Genomic DNA, 15,991 nt, shown 5'->3' with positions numbered 1-15,991 from the left:
TTGGTGCTAGAATACAGTAGTTGGAATTCCTAATAAGCTGCTGAAGGCCAGTTTATAGAGTCAAGAACTTGGCAGGTTATGATAACACTGTGCACATAAAGAGTCAGTCAACTGTCAAAAGTTGAAGTCAAAAGCTTCCTAATGAGAGGCTCAGGGTGGGTCTTGGCATCTCTTCTTCTTTGGGTCAGGCTGACAGATGCTAAAACCCTGCAAGTATACCGTCATAGAGGCATGCAAAGTTCGTGCACAATAAAACCCATTAAGAAAAACTGCAAGCATGGAAACGAGAGGCACGCCGATCCAGTTGGCTTAACCCAGAGATGGCAAATAGTTTCATGCTTCATGCCAATTACAATTGATCGGTACCAGCTTCCTGAAAATCTGGGCACAGAAGTATTCTTAAACTAATCCAGGTTCTGCCCAAGAAAAGGCTGTGATGGAGTGCCAACATCCTCTTGGGTCTGGGAGGGAACTCGGCAGCAGCATTAACACATATTTGCCATTCTTGGCTTAGAGAGAGGAAGTGGGGAAAAAAATGACAGGAAGCATTTCTCAATCCAGAAACATCAGTTCTATGACCCACATGCCTTTCTCAGTAAGATAATTATCCATTGGGTAACAAGCTCACAGGGGCTGTCCTCTGGATGACTATTCCGAATCACAAAATTGATGTATATGATTAATTTGGCATTTAGGGAGGAATTCCCCTCACTAGTTCACCTTGAGTTACAAAAACAAGGGAGTCAGAAAGAAGTATGTAGACTTGCTTCATATAACAATAAAAGCTGGAATAAAAGTCTGTGAAGTCCATACCAGTAATTTCTCATGTCTGATTTCCTTTTTCTTTAAAAAATTTGGCCCCCTCTATAATTGCCAGATGGGAAATGTAAGATGGGAAAACTCCAACTGTCTTGGTTAAGCTTAATAGTAATAAACGCTTAAGAGGCTATTTTCTTAAAGGAATGACTGCCCAGGTTTCCAAATCCCAGCTGCAGAGTCAGTGTAATACCTCCATCAACAAACCTAATACAAGCAAAGTTTTCAAATCTTCCTTGTTTGTTTCTCTCTGGTGCAAACGAGCTAGTGTTTATTCCCCACGCCACCATGACTGGATAAAATACAGTTTATTTCACCGTGTAAACAGAAAACTTTTTTTTTTTCATTCAAATGTTAGGCACCTTTGCTCATAGCAGAGGTGGTATAACAACTATTCATTGAGCACTTACTAAAAAATAATTACCAAGACTTTTTTAGCATTCACAATGCTCCAGCTGGTGTGTTAAATGCATTCGATGCTTTATTTCATTTAATTTTATTTAATTTTACTTGATTTCATTTAATTTAAAATTATTTTATTTATTAATTTTATTTGACCCAATGAATAGTGTGCTATTACTATCCACATTTTACAGAAAAGGAAACTGAGTTGTAGAGAGGTTTAACTATCAATATTTGATCAAGGTCACATGGTTACTAAGGGAGCTGGGATTGGAGTCTACTTCAGACTGATTCTAAAACCTCCTGTTTGGGAAAACATACAAACTACATTCTCTCCTATGAGGCAAGTTGCGGAAGATTTGTCAGAAACACTGTGTAAGGATTTCTGTATTCAGTAGAGACTCAATTACCTCTCGAATTCTTCCTGATTCTTAGATTCTGGGTGTCTATGAAGCTGGTACGAGAAGCCAGGAGCTATTTGTGAGCATACAATGACGCTCAACAGATACAAGGTCAGTTGCTTTTTCCTCCCAACATCTCTTGGGTTTTATATTATCAGAAAGTCATGACTGTAACGACTTAACATTTAATTTTGAAAAAGTTCATTAGAAAATCTGCTACAGAGTACGGTAGCAAATTTTTTTTAAAAAGGATTTTTACTTTTCTTAAAATATGAACAAAGCTATCTCAAAGAGACAAGGCGCCAAAAGAAAAATAATTCATTAACAGGCTAGCAGTATACTTTCTGTTTAAGCCACAACTCACAGCATTCACCAATTATTTCATTTCTTGCTTCCTGACACTTTTGAGATGAGGGGTATATGTATTGTTTCCATCTTATAGGAAGGGAAACAGCATATATTTTCCTCAAGTCAACGGGAATGTTAGAACAATTCCATCCAGAACTTGGGTATCTGGCTGCCTGCTGACTCTGCCTTAGAACTGGTGCTCCAACATCATATGCTCCTACGCCAGCATTAGCTACTACGCTTTGGGTAGTTTAATATCTCTAAGTCAAACACAGGGACACAATGGTATCTACCTTGTGGGGATTATAAAGATTAAGGGAAATAACGTAAATGAAAGCTCCTAGAACAATGTCAACAACATGGTTTTTGCAGGGGGAGATGTTTGTTAACTGTGAATTGAGACTTCTCTATAGCTTAAAATATTTTGTTTTTGCTACTCAAAATTCCTACTTTCCTTAAAATGTCAATTTTATAAACTGGCTATCTAAAAGGGGTTTATAAACTCTTTTGGGGAAAGGAATTAACAGGAAATTAATTGTATTTCTTTAACCAGTATATTCTTGTTAGCCATATTTTGGGGGGAAATGTTAATCTGTTAATCACACAGGGACTTCCCTGGTGGTGCAGAGGTTAAAAATCTGCCTGCCAATGCAGGGGACACAGGCTCGATCCCTGGTCCGGGAAGATCCCAAATGCTGTGGAGCAACTAAGCCTGTGCACCACAACTTCTGAGCCTGCACTCTACAACCCGCGTGCTGCAATTACTGAGCCCGCGTGCTGCAAGTGCTGAAGCCTGCGCACCTAGAACCCTGCTCCACAGCAAGAGAAGCCACTGCAGTGAGAAGCCCGCGCACCGCAACGAAGAGTAGCCCCCGCTCTCCACAACTAGAGAAAGCCCGCGTGCAGCAACGAAGACCCAAAGCAGCCAAAAAAAAAGAAAAGAAAAGAAAAGAAAAAAAATCACACAAACTCTTGCCCTTTGAATACATTTCTATCTCTGGAACTTTCCCCATTCCATTCTCTGGGGGCCACCCTATTCCTCACTGTGAAATCTACACCTCCTATTTATATGTCTCACATAATTTACCAGATTTCTTGTAGAACAAACAAATGAAAATCCCCCAAAGATTCTGTTAAAATAAGTTTGGGGAAACTGAGTTAAACAAAATCAACCCTTGAATACAGGACTTGTCAGAGCCTTTACTTCATGCCATTTGGCCTTGGCATTCCAAGCATGGCTAGACTAGGAAAAATTTTTTTAAATCACTGGATTACAAAACTCTATTTTTCCCCCATGGACCATTCTCTTGGAATCAGTGTTAGAGCCCTGTACTTTGGGAAATGCTGGTGAAATGAATAGTTTTCAAACCTAGTTCCAAGAAATCCTTGAGTTTCATGAAGATGTTTCAGAAATCAAAGGACAGAGAGGCAGCTGACTAAGCAGGACTCTGATCTGCCACAAGGGCTTAACTGAAAGTCATGCCTCTTTTATTCTCTAAATATTGGGCATCTGACGATATTTCCTTTGGAGAAAAAAAAAGGGGTGTGCTCTTAAAATATGCTGGAAAATATATGCATTATACGTGGAGTTGGATTAGAGATACCTCTATATATGCATCTTGCTTTACGCCTATTATACGACACTGCACATAAAGTGCCTTAAAAAAACATTTGGTGCATGAAAAAGCTTGCTCAATAGATGATGTTATCTCTAAATAAAGTTAACATCTGACATGCAGATTGATACACAGCTGTATTATACTAAGGACATCTTTTGAGAAAATTATTTCAAAAGGATATAGTATGAGTAATTTAATCATTCTAGAAAGAAAAGAAGGCAGATCAAAACCCAGAATAATTTTGAATAAATGTATACTCTTTTGCCCCATGTTCTAACCAGGCTCTGGCTCTAAAGAACAAAAAGGAAAAGCCAATTTTATAACGACCAGACACTTAGTGAACATAATTAGGAAATAGTTTCTTCTCTGTATCTTTGTTTATTTTTTCCCCTAAAAGAGGGATAGCTCTGTTCCAGAGGCTAATATCTAAAGGACAACCTTAGATATAACTAAAATCAGGAATGATCTGGGTTTGGGAAAATCGTGTGGACCACAGCAATGTTGGAGGATCCTACTAAACAAAGATGCTGTGTCAGGTAAGTTCTCTGCGCTGATATACCCTCTGCTTCAGTGGAAGGGGTAGAAAGGCCCCCTTTTTTCCACTTTGCAGTAGGAAAGGAGCATATTAGACCTTGCCTAGACAACTTGTACAGTTAAACCAAAGAGATGCATGAGCTATGGCTGAAGAGGGTGCACTGTATTTATTTAGCTTCCCAAAGTCAAAGTAATTTCTGCCAGCTACATTCCAAGCTTTTCAACCCTGCAAACTCAACTATGATTCAAGAAGCATCTTACACCCTCTAAAGTCAAGTGAATGCTCACTGATGTGAAGGAACATAAGTTTCAGGTCACTACAAATTAAATGAAAATATGGAGAAGAAACGTACACATGGCCCAGTTCATGGGCTATTGTAAAAGCTGTACTCAATCCACTGTCTTCACTGATAGAGCAGCTTCTGTAGGGATCACAAATGGTTCCCAGTTCAGCCAGACCTATTAGAAGGGAAAAAAAAAAAAACCCACAAGGATTTACTTTAAAAAGCATTTGTGGCTTGGAAGAAAAACATGTCATAAACTGTTGTAGCCAGAGAGGATACGCACAGTGGACTCACCTAAGGTATCACATTTGTCATGAGCTCTGCAGATATCCTGTCTGAAAGCAAAGCAGACTTAGGGTCTTGACACCAAAGAGTAAATGTCAATACAAGCAAACACTTTAGAATCTTCCAGGTATTCACAACATCACCACTTTAGGGGGGTGGGGGGGGAGGGTACTGGTTTTACAAAAAGCAGACTAACAAGAGTCAGGGATTTGCAACTCAAAAAAGTTTAGGAATCACTGGTTTACAGATTAAAAGCTACACTGAGAGGTCTCCTTCTGCCACAGGGATAGCCAAGGGCAAGTGAAAACCTTTCCGTCCAGGATTTTTCCTCATACCTTGAAGCAAGTGATTCCAGTTTCTGAAGAACATTCTGAGAAGGCTCTAAATGCCTTTCATTTAAGTGGATCTAAGAGGAAGTGTTTGTGACCATATCAAAGGTGACCGATGGGAGACACACTAGGCCAGCAGACCTCTTCGCTGCCCTGCACAGCATTTTAAATATTTTTGAGCTAGAAGTTACCATTTAAAAATTGGGAGATTTCACATTTTCCAAAAAAAGTATCCTTATTTCTGGTTTCTTACAGAATCACAAAAGCTGGCAACACTGGACTTACATCCTGCATGGTAACGAGCTCAGTGGGAATGGCAGCTGCCCGCTCTACACAGGTGTTTACTTTCAGACCTGCCTAACACGTTTATTGCCTACTTGGCGGCCATGGGGGTTATTCTGCCCTCCTCCACCACACACCCTCAGAGGGCATGTGGCAACGTCTGGACAACACTTTTGGTTGTTACAGTTAAGACGGGGGAGAGTTACCGGTAGGTAGTAGGCAGAGACCAAGGACGCTGCTCAGCATCCTGCAGGGCACAGGGCAGTCCCCACAGCATAGAATTATCTGATCCAAAATGTCAATAGTGCTGAGGCTGGAAAACCCTGGGCTAGGGGCTGGCTACCAGGAATATATGACCCCATCCCATCAACGTGACCAGAAACTAAACGACTGGAGGAATAGACATCCATATACCTCGTTACAAGAACTGCTGTATCATGCTGGATTCCACCTGGATGGTTCTTTGAATGCTGCCACTGGCAAAAGTTTTTTAATGTTGTCTGGGCATTAAAAGATATGGAAGGTCCTTCCTAAATACAGAAAAGAATTATGGTTGGTCCGTTGCACCAATACCAATTAGATATGCCATTTCGGATACAGAGAGAAGAAAGAAGAAAAAAACTTTATTACCTGTTCATTATGAATCACAACTAAGTTCACAATTACAATATTAATTAAATTTCCAATACTTGGGTCTTTATAGATAGAGGCTACCTGCAACCGAGATAAATTTTTCAAAGTTAATTGTGAACTCCGTGTAAGCAATAAGCAATTCACTTCTTATGCTGGGCTCCACCTCTTTTTATGGTTCATGCAACATATGCATTTTGGAGCTGTGAATTTTCATTCAGTCAACAAACATTTCTTAAAAGTCTCTTTGTAAAATTCATAGACGGCAGCTTTAGACAGTAATGAATGCAAACAACTTTAAATTTCAAGGTGTTTTCCAAGGAAACTGCATTGCCATGTAACTTAGCAGTTCTTTGTGCCAAAACACTGGATATTAACTTTTGATCAAGCTTTTTCATCCCAGTTGAAGCTGGATTGCCATTTATGGAATCTCACATGGACCACATACTTGCTAATACTGCTGTTGTACCAACCATTTGTGTTCTCCACAACTGGTAACCTGTTTTTTTTTTTTTTTTGGTTTGTTTTCATTATTATTGTTAATTACGAGAGCTAACATCCATTCAATGCTTACTGTGGACTAGATCCTTGCTGAAAACTGCACAGCAACATTCTGGGCTAGGTGTGACTATAATCTTTGCTCAACAAATGAGGAAACTGAGGCTCAGAGAAATTAAGCAACTTGTCCAACACTAAACAGCCAGCAGTGAGTAGCACAGCCAGAATTCTCAGGCAAGGTCCATTTGACACTGAGGCCATGCTTGTCGTCAAAATCCTTAACAGGTCTGAATATATGGGTTAGAAATGGAGTTGAGTCTATGCAAGGCCTGACTAGGTTTTCCTTTCCCTCCTCCAGGACAGGAGAGGGCTGGGGCACATGGGACTGAGCTTGAGGAAGTGGGGTGAGGGAGAGTGGGGAGGGGAGGCAGGTGGGGTAAGGATTGGGGAACACAGTGGGGGGTGGTTCACAGCAGTGCAGGGAAACACAAAGAGAACCACAGGCCACGGAGAAGGAAGGAGAAATTTTAAGTCAGTGATCCCAAACGGCTGCTTTTCATATTCACTGGGGGAATTTAATACAAGCAGATTCCCATTCAAATAAACTAGAATCAATCTATTAATAGGAAGGCTCTGCTGAGGCTTAAAATGAAGGCAGAGCACATGGGCTATTATGGAACAATCTCCAGTGTTTCAAGAAAACAGCAATATGTAACACCGCGAATGAGAATGCGCCATCTCTGAAAAAGAAAAAAGTGTAGCCATACATATGTGCTTAAGAAACGTCCAGAGTTGCCTTGTCCAACACGGTAGCCACTTGTCACGTGACCACTGAGCACTTGAAATGGGGCTTGTCCGAATTGAGATGTGTTCTGAGTGTGAAACACATACTGGGTTTTAAAGACTTAGTACGGAGAAAAGTTAGTCTCGTTAATAATTTTGTAAATGATAACATTTAGATATAAAACAAAATACATGATTAAAATTAATTTTACCTGTTTCTTTTATGTCTGTGTGCGGCTAACAGAAAATTTTAAATTACATGTATCTACATTTTAAAAAAACTACGTGTGTGACTTGCATTCTATTTCTATTGGGCAGTGCTGGTTAGAAAGACGGGCAAATAAACTTGTCTCAGTGGTTGCCTCTGGGAAGGGGCCTGGGAGCCTGGGTGGGGAAAGGCACTTCAGCTTTCTCACTAGTCTTTGGATCTGCTTGATCTGTTTTTCAATCACGCAAATTTATTACTTTTTCAATTCAAAATGGGAGTAGAAAAATTCAAAATGGGAGAGATTCCTAAGACTCACCCCAGAGCTACTTAATTAGAATCCTGGGGAGGGGGACAGAGACATTTTCCAAAGCTCCACCAGTGCTTCTGATTCACAACCAGCATCCACAAGTCTTACTGGCGACCCACACCTGGCTGTGCAAATTCACGTGTCAAAGGGCACTGGTTTTGGGAAGTGGACAAGCTGAAGGTCACATGCAGTCCCTAAGCCACTAGACTGGCTTTACATGACCATGGGCAAGCAACCCAACTCCTTTGAGGCTCAGTTTTCTTATCAACAAAATGAGAATGACAATTTACCTAGCAGAGTTGCCAGGAGGATTAGAGATGATGCCTTTTAAGTAAGAAGCACACTGTCTAACACAGAATAAACACTCACTATTGATGCCCATTATTGTCATTGTCTAATCTTATGTTCTCTTCAGTCACTTGCCTGAATCGTTGAAATGCCAGCCCCGAATGGTTCTCCAAGGCACTGGGTGGAAACCCATTCCCCAATGGCACATTTAGGGACATCATAAATCACCTCCTTTTGAATGTACTTACAATTGACATTAAAGTTAAAATATAGTGTTGAAGGTTTGCTCCGTGGTATAAAACCATTCTGTTGTCTGCCACCACCATCACTTCTACAAACCGTGGATAGGATAAAAAACGTTTTGTTCTCCTGTGGGTCCTCTTTTCCCTTGTGCTGTCCGTCTTGTTACCATAGGCAGAAAGGGCCCTTTTGGTTAGGCTGCTTCTTAATACTGCCACGTCATCAGCCAGGCTACTCCTCTCTCCCCATTTTCTCGTCCTCGTTTTCCTCTTGTCCTTACTGTGACTATTTTTGTGTTCTGTAACAAATCAGATGGCATGCATTACATTTTGAGCCACATCTATTTCATATTAAGAATTTAATTTGACACGTCTTAAAATGATGCCTCTGTCGTCAAATTACATACAAAATCAAGTTCTACAGGCTGTGGAATCTCCGGGTGAAACTATCTGCGCTCTCATCTAAATGACTAAGGACTTGAAATTAGCTTTTCTGGAAGCTTCCATAAATGCTCACTTAAGGTGTTAGAAAATTAGCCCTGAGTTTAGGGGAAACAATTGCTTATTCTTTTCATTCGGTAACAAAAGCCTGGCTGGGGTTTAAGTGGTTTGTATTCATTGTTCTTTGCCGTACATGGAGGAAGGGCCAACAGCACAGCTATAGAGCTCTAGAGAATGGAAATGGAAATGCTTCATGTACGCCACTTTTCATATTCAATGAGATACAGTATAAAGGGGCCTAAGAGGTGGGCAAGCTAATAGACAGTACAAAGGAACCACAGAAAATGAATGACAAGGTATTATTCTCTTACCGTATTCAATCACTGTCATGCATGAAATGTAAGAACAGAATCACTGCTGTTCAATGCTTCCAAATTTTTAATTAATTTGTTTCAGGGCTCAGTTGAGGAAGTAGATTCCACTCAGGGAGTATGAATAGGTAGTTGGGACTGTGATATATAATGCCAGATGAGGTCTCCTCATTTCTGATTCTAGCCAAGGTACCTCTTGGATTCTACACAAGCTTGCCGCTCACAGTGTGGTCCGTGGACCAGCAGCATTGGCAACTCCTGGAAGCTTGTTAAGAATACAGACTCACCGGGCCCACCCTAGACCTGATACATCAGAATCCACGTTTTAACAAAGATCTCTACGTGATTCACATTCATGTTAAAGTTCTGACAAGCACTAGTCTCCAACTTGGTTTGAAGCTCCTGTTGCTGGTGAAAATATTCCATTTCAGAGCCATCAACCACAGAATAAACAGAATGAGCATAAAAGTGCCTGCTAAAATATGCCTTGAGTAAAAACAGAATTTAATCAGTTATCTTGCCTATCAAATCATAAATGTGTTTCAGAGTTTTAATGACAATACTTTGTAGGCCAAACAGGCAACAGAATTGCACAACTAAGAAATATGTTTTCCTAAGACACAAGAAATAGAATTTATTACATCAGTAATAACAACAAAAAAGTTATAAACTCTGAGTGGTTTCATATTTGAAGGGCTCAAATATTTAACCATTATAACCTATTGCTAAAACGATCAATTTAGGCCAGGATGTGTATTTTGGTCAAGTTGAGTGTTTTAGTGGTTGTTAAAATAGTGAAATCAGTCCAAATTGTCAAACAAGTTATATGTGGTGCAGCTATAGATAACATGACTAGCCCTAAGCCTGGTACGCAGTAGGATTCAACATAAGACTATTTTTCTTCCAGTCTCTCTTTCAAGAGTATTCATATATGTATACCCATGCCATATAGGTACCTGGGCTGTCATTCCATTTTCAAATCACTCGTGATTACAGAATGGATACTAGACAAGCACCTACTTCATGCCAGATATTGAACTAGGCTCTTTTACATATGTTATCTCATAATTCTTCTCAGGCTGAGAAAATTACCTCTATTTTACAGATGAGGAAAATAAGTCTCAAAGAGATTGAGCAACTCGTCCAATGTCACATACAGGATGTGGTGGTATCTGGAATCAGGCATGGATTTGATCAACACCCTAAACAGTGCTCTTTCTATCAGGCAAAACTGCTCAAGAGCTAAGGACTGAAATGGGCTCATGGTTTGGCTGACAGTTTCTAAACTGAGCCTGAACTGGAAAAAAGACAGTGCCTGGTGGATATTTTCACAAACACTAGCTTTTTACAACAGGTGTATGGAAGCCACGTTGAAAACCAGATTTTTAAAAATACATTAAAATGTGTTACTTATTTTGTGCAATAATACCCTTCATGTCTTTTGTAAATATTTTAATATAATTTATTATAATCAGTAAAGTTTCAAAGGTTTTAAAGTCTCTATTCTCCATTTCATTATTTCTGCTCTCATCTTTATTCTTAGTTTTATTCTTAGTTTTCTCTTCTTTTCCAAGTGTCTTAAAGTGGAAGCTTACATTATTGACTTAAGATCTTCTTTCTTAATAGAGGCATTTAAGACATAGCTATAAATTTCCCTCTAAGCCATGCTTTAGCTGCAACCCGTAACTTTTGACATGTTGTCTCTTCATTTTCATTTATCTCAAAGTATTTTCCAACTTCTCCTTTGGTTATTCAGGAGTGTGCTATTTACTTTCCAAATATATTTGAGTTTCCCATTTCTCTGTTATTGATTTCCAATTTCATTTTACTGTAGTCAGAGGAGATACTCTGCATTACTTCTATGCTTTTACATTTACTGATATTTGTTTTATGGCCTAGCATATGGTTTAGTCTGGAGAATGTTCCATGTGTTCTTCAGAAGAATTTGTGCTCTGCTGTTGTTAGATAGAGTGTTCTACAGATATCTGTTAGGTATAGTTGGTTTACAATGTTGTTCAAGTTTTCTATTTATTGGTTAATCTTCTGCTTAGCTTTCTATCCACTACTGAAAGTAGCGTATTGAAAGTTTCCATCTATTACTGTTAATTTTTTTATTTCTCCCTTCATTTCTGTCCGTTTTTGCCTCACGTATTTTGGTGCTCTGATATGAGATGCATATTTGTTTATAACTGCTAAGTATTCCTGTGAAATGACCCTTTATCACTATAAAACATTTTGATAAACTTTATCAATAAAGTGAAGTAACCCAGTCAAAAAAGACCACATATTATATGATACCAGTTGTATAAAATGTCCAGAATAGGCAAATCTATAAAGACAGAAGTAGATTAGTTGCTTAGGACTGGAGGTGGAGTGGGGACATGGGGGGAGGCATTGATAGCTAATGGGTTCAGGGTTTCTTTTTCAAGTTATAAAAAGGTTCTAATATCGACTGTGATGATGGTTGCACATAGCTGTGAATACACCAAAAAACCACTGGACACTTTAAATGGATGAATGGTATGGCATGTGAATTATATCTTAATAAAGCTGTTAAAAAAAGAAAATACGTCACTTAGTTTGTGAAAAGCAGATAATCTTTACTTATTGTCTTCCATAAATATTTTGACTTATAAGGTTAATTTAGAGAAAAGCATAACCACAGTGAGAAAAACACTGAGGAAACATTATATAGAAGTCACTCTCTGGACCATTCAGGGGAATCATCTCATCAGAGGGGACTTGGGCAGGGGAATACCTGAGGGTAAATCAAGGCACTAATTGGAAAAAAGGTACACTTATTTAAGTAGCAAAGTTGAAGAAATTAAGGCATTAATCACTGAAAGAGATTTCTGACAGAGAACAGTGGTAACAGAGAAAAACCCATGTAAATTCTAATATACCTGGAAGACATTTCATTCACAGCTAATCTGTGTGTCAAAGAAACAATTCAGTATGCTTTACATGGTATAAAAATGCAGGAATAAAATTACTTCTTCAGAATCAAAAGCAACATCTTCTAATACATACTTCCCAGTCTTTTAACCATCTGACCTTTTATCCTAATGAGTTAGAATAATATTTATTGACCTAATTAGCCCAACTAATTTCTACCTCATTAACCATTTTAGCAAGCAGTTTTGAATTTGGCATTACAAAGAGTAAGAGCTTTAAAGATTCAAATATTCGCTGTGACTACAAATGCAGGAACATTTTTACTGACAATGGAAAAAACAGACACTATGACTGGTAATATCTACTCAACTCTCTGGCCTCTGAATAGAAATTGTTAATATCAGAGAACAATTTCTACCAAGGGACACACATTGTTAGGATAAAAAGAAAGTCATTCACATTTCTCTTTAGTGACCTTTTAGCATAATGGAACTGAGACTAGTATTTGAAATTTGCAAGGTCACTTTGCTAATAGTTTTATCAAAATGAGCTACATAATGAAATTTCACCCGTATAGAAAGCACAGTATGAATGGTCTATGTACTTTTGCTCTTCATTTCACCCACAGACAGCTTTATGTTTGTTATTACTTTTTATTGAGATATAATTTATATACCATAAAACTCATACTTTCGAAGTATACAATTCAGTGGTTTTTGGTGTATTTATAGAGTTGTGTAATCATTTCTATTATCTAATTTTAGGATATTTTTATTGCCCCCAAAAGAGACCCTGTACCCATCAGCCGTCACTCCCCATTCCCCCTTTACCCCCCATCTTTCAGTAGGTGAGTCTCTGGCAATCACTAACCTATGTTTTATATCTATGGATTCTCATTTCATACAAATGGAGTCATACAATATGTTGCTTTTTGTGTGTGGCTTCTTTCACTTAGCATAATGTTTTCTAGGTCCATCCATGTTGTAGCATGTGTCAGGACTCTATTACTTTTTATTGCCATGTAATATTTTACTCTAGAAATATACCACATTTTGTTTATTCATACATCAATTGGTGGACATTTGGGTTCAACAACTCAACTGAATAATGTTGCTACAAACATGCATGTACAAGTTTTGGTGTGGCCATGTTTACATTGCTCTTAGGTATTGCTGGGTTGTATGGTAAGGCTATGTTTAACATTTTGAGCAACTGCCGGATTGCTTTCCATAGTGGCTGTACCATTTTCATGCCTCTTCTTGAAGTTCAAATACGACATTTAGAAAGGAAATCATTTTTTCATGGTTTTTCTTGAAGGATTCCTCAAAAATTAATCATGTTCACTAAACTAAATAGCTTATGAGCAACCTGGCCTAGTTCAAATCTTAAAGTAGCATGTTGAACCAAAGAAGATATACAGATGGTACATAAGCGTATGAAAATTTGCACCATGTCATATATCAAGAAAATACAGATAAAACAGCCATGATATACCAAAATCCAGAATGCTAACAACAACGAATGCTGATGAGGATTTGGAGCAAAAGGAACTCTCATTCATTGCTGGTGGGAATGCAAAACGGTACAAGTCACTTTGGAAGACAGTTTGGATGTTTCTTACAAAACTAAACATACTCTTAATATACGATCCAGCAATCGTGCTCCTTGGTATTCACCCAAAGGAGCTAAAAATTTATATCTACTCAAAAAACTGTACATGGGGTGTTTATGGCAGCTTTATTCATAATTGCTAAAACTTGGAAGCAACGAGTATGTCCTTCAGTAGGTGAGTGGGTAAATAAACTGTGGCATATCCGGACAGTGGAATATTATTCAGCGCTAAAAAGAAATGAGCTATTAAGCCATGAAAAGACTCGGAGGAATCTTAAATGCATATTACTAAATGAAAGAAGTCAATCTGAAAAGGCTACCTACTATATGATTCCAATTATATGACATTCTGGAAAAGGCAAAACTATGGAGAGAGTAAAAGATCAGTGGTTGCCAGGGGTTGGGGCAACAGAGCAATGTGTAGTAGAGCACTCAGAGGATTTTTAGGGCAGTGAAAATACTGTGTATGACAGCGTAATGATGGATACTTGTCATTATGTATGCGTCCCTATCCACAGAATGTACAACACCTACAGGGAATTGTAATGTAAACTATGGACCCTAAGCGATAGAGATGCATCAATGTAGGCTCATCATCTGTAATAAATGTATCCCCTGATGAGGGATGTTGATGGTGGGGAGGCTCTGCATGTGCGGGGGCAGGGATATATGGGAAATCTCTGTACTTTCCTCTCAATTTTTCTATGAATGTTAACACTGCTCTAAAAAAACCCAGACAATTAAAAAAAGTAGCATGTGATATCTCCAAGAATCAAATGCACATTTGTATTCAGAGAAAAGTAAAATATTTTGCCATTGGAACCCTCACATGTGCATGTAAACAAATTTCGGCACGTTAAAAAGCTCTAACTTGCAGTTGTGTGCTTTCTAATGCCAAGTCAAAGGCACTATAGTTATAATGCTTTATTCCAAGAACACGACTTAATGTTGACTTTTACAATTGTTTCGGCCTTGAGAACTACGAAGGGGAACAGTGATGCTTACACTACTACTAACAGCCACTGTTCTAAGATCTTGTGCTCTGAAGAAAGCAAACTTCAAGGTCTATTTGACCTTGGGCAAATAACTGACTTTTTCTCACCCTCATTTCTTCCACTTATAAAGCTGAGTAAGAACAGTACCTCTTCCAAGGAGTTGTTTTGAGAAACAACTAGAGATCATGCATATAAAGTATGCAGCACACAGGAAGCAACCAATAAATTTTTTTTTTCTATTTTTTACCAGTTATAAAGTCATGTAGTGAGTTAGAACTAAAAAGAACCATTTAAGGGAGAGAGACTATTCTTCTGAAAAACAATTTTCTGGCTTAAAATCATTTTAAAGACAAGCTGTTTTACACCCTTAAATGACTTTTTTACTTCTATTAGTAAATGGCCAATTACTTCTCTTGGCCTCAGTTTCCAGACCTCTTAAATGGGTATATAAATAGGTGTTTCCACCTTAAGCCTATTTTGAGAATTAAATAAGAAAGTGTGTAGAAAATTCCTTGTAAATTATAAACTGAATTTGAAAATATTATTTTTTGCACCTATTTTGTGGCTAAGTTGAAATAAACAACAGCAACAACAAAACAGAAGCAAAACTTGGGGCCGATCTTTAAAAAGAAAGTATCATGAAAATTTAAGATGGTATCAATATTAAAACACCTGACAGCTAAAAACTTAAACATTTGCTTATTTACCAATAAGAATGTTTTAAATGAGCTTCATTTCACATTACCATACAACAAAATGCATACGACATTACTAAAAAACTGGAATTATTTTAGAAAATAACGTCCGGGCCTGGTTATTCTGCAGTTACTCATTGAGTGTTTCCTACCCACTGGGGTTGAGCTAAGGAGATCCTCATGTTAACTTTAACAGTTGGGAAGTTAATTATTGCTCTCTATGTTTATAAGGTTTATCAAAATTTAACTGAATTTTCCTTAAGGCACTGAGCCACCTTGTGACCTCATGGTCTAAGTCGGCAGGGGGACCACAGCACAGGACCAAAGGGAAGACTGGCGAGCAAGGATTTTAGCAAGTCCCCTTTCTGCTCCTCCAGGACTTGACAGCCAGAAGGAAGTGGACAGGGAGTTGGTAGTGGTTTCACACTTGGATTCTGGAGCCAGACCAGCCCTGGTTCACGTTCCTGCCCTAGTGCTGCTGTAGCTGCCCTTTCTTGGGCAATTTCCCATCTTAAAGGCTCAGTTTTCTCATCTGTAAAATGAGGATACTAACAGCACATACTTTAAAGGGTAACTGTGAGGGTTAAAAGAGATAACACGTAAAACGCCCGTGGCACAGAGCACGGAGCACAGGAAAGATCCATTAAATATTTAATGCGATAAGGATTTTTAGTTGTTATTGCTTTACCAGTAGTATGCAAAACAGCCCCTCCTTATGAATTAGAATGTT

General features: G+C 38.5%; 1 protein-coding gene across 4 annotated transcripts in view; it reads right to left on the bottom strand.

The window, feature by feature from the left end:
• The window catches only part of ADAMTS9 (ADAM metallopeptidase with thrombospondin type 1 motif 9), a 226,339-nt gene that overhangs the window by 189,525 nt on the left and 20,823 nt on the right, over positions 1-15,991 (bottom strand). For 3 of the 4 annotated variants that reach the window (XR_007479510.1, XM_004267994.3, XM_033424784.2), the window contains exons 4-8: positions 8,263-8,552; positions 5,931-6,014; positions 5,715-5,830; positions 4,699-4,739; positions 4,474-4,579 (exon numbers count right to left, since the gene is read on the bottom strand). Coding sequence is in view for 3 of the 4 variants with exons in the window: in XM_004267994.3 (XP_004268042.1) it covers positions 4,474-4,579; positions 4,699-4,739; positions 5,715-5,830; positions 5,931-6,014; positions 8,263-8,552 (637 nt within the window). In the remaining variant the exon portion in view is untranslated. The remainder of the gene's footprint in view (positions 1-4,473; positions 4,580-4,698; positions 4,740-5,714; positions 5,831-5,930; positions 6,015-8,262; positions 8,553-15,991) is intronic. The other variant, XM_033424783.2, reaches the window with a different exon arrangement.

The sequence above is a fragment of the Orcinus orca genome, chromosome 10 (assembly GCF_937001465.1).
Source record: "Orcinus orca chromosome 10, mOrcOrc1.1, whole genome shotgun sequence".
In the NCBI taxonomy this organism is placed as follows: domain Eukaryota; kingdom Metazoa; phylum Chordata; class Mammalia; order Artiodactyla; family Delphinidae; genus Orcinus; species Orcinus orca.
Note: the sequence above shows the minus strand (reverse complement) of the source record. Positions and strands in the feature narration are given on the sequence as shown.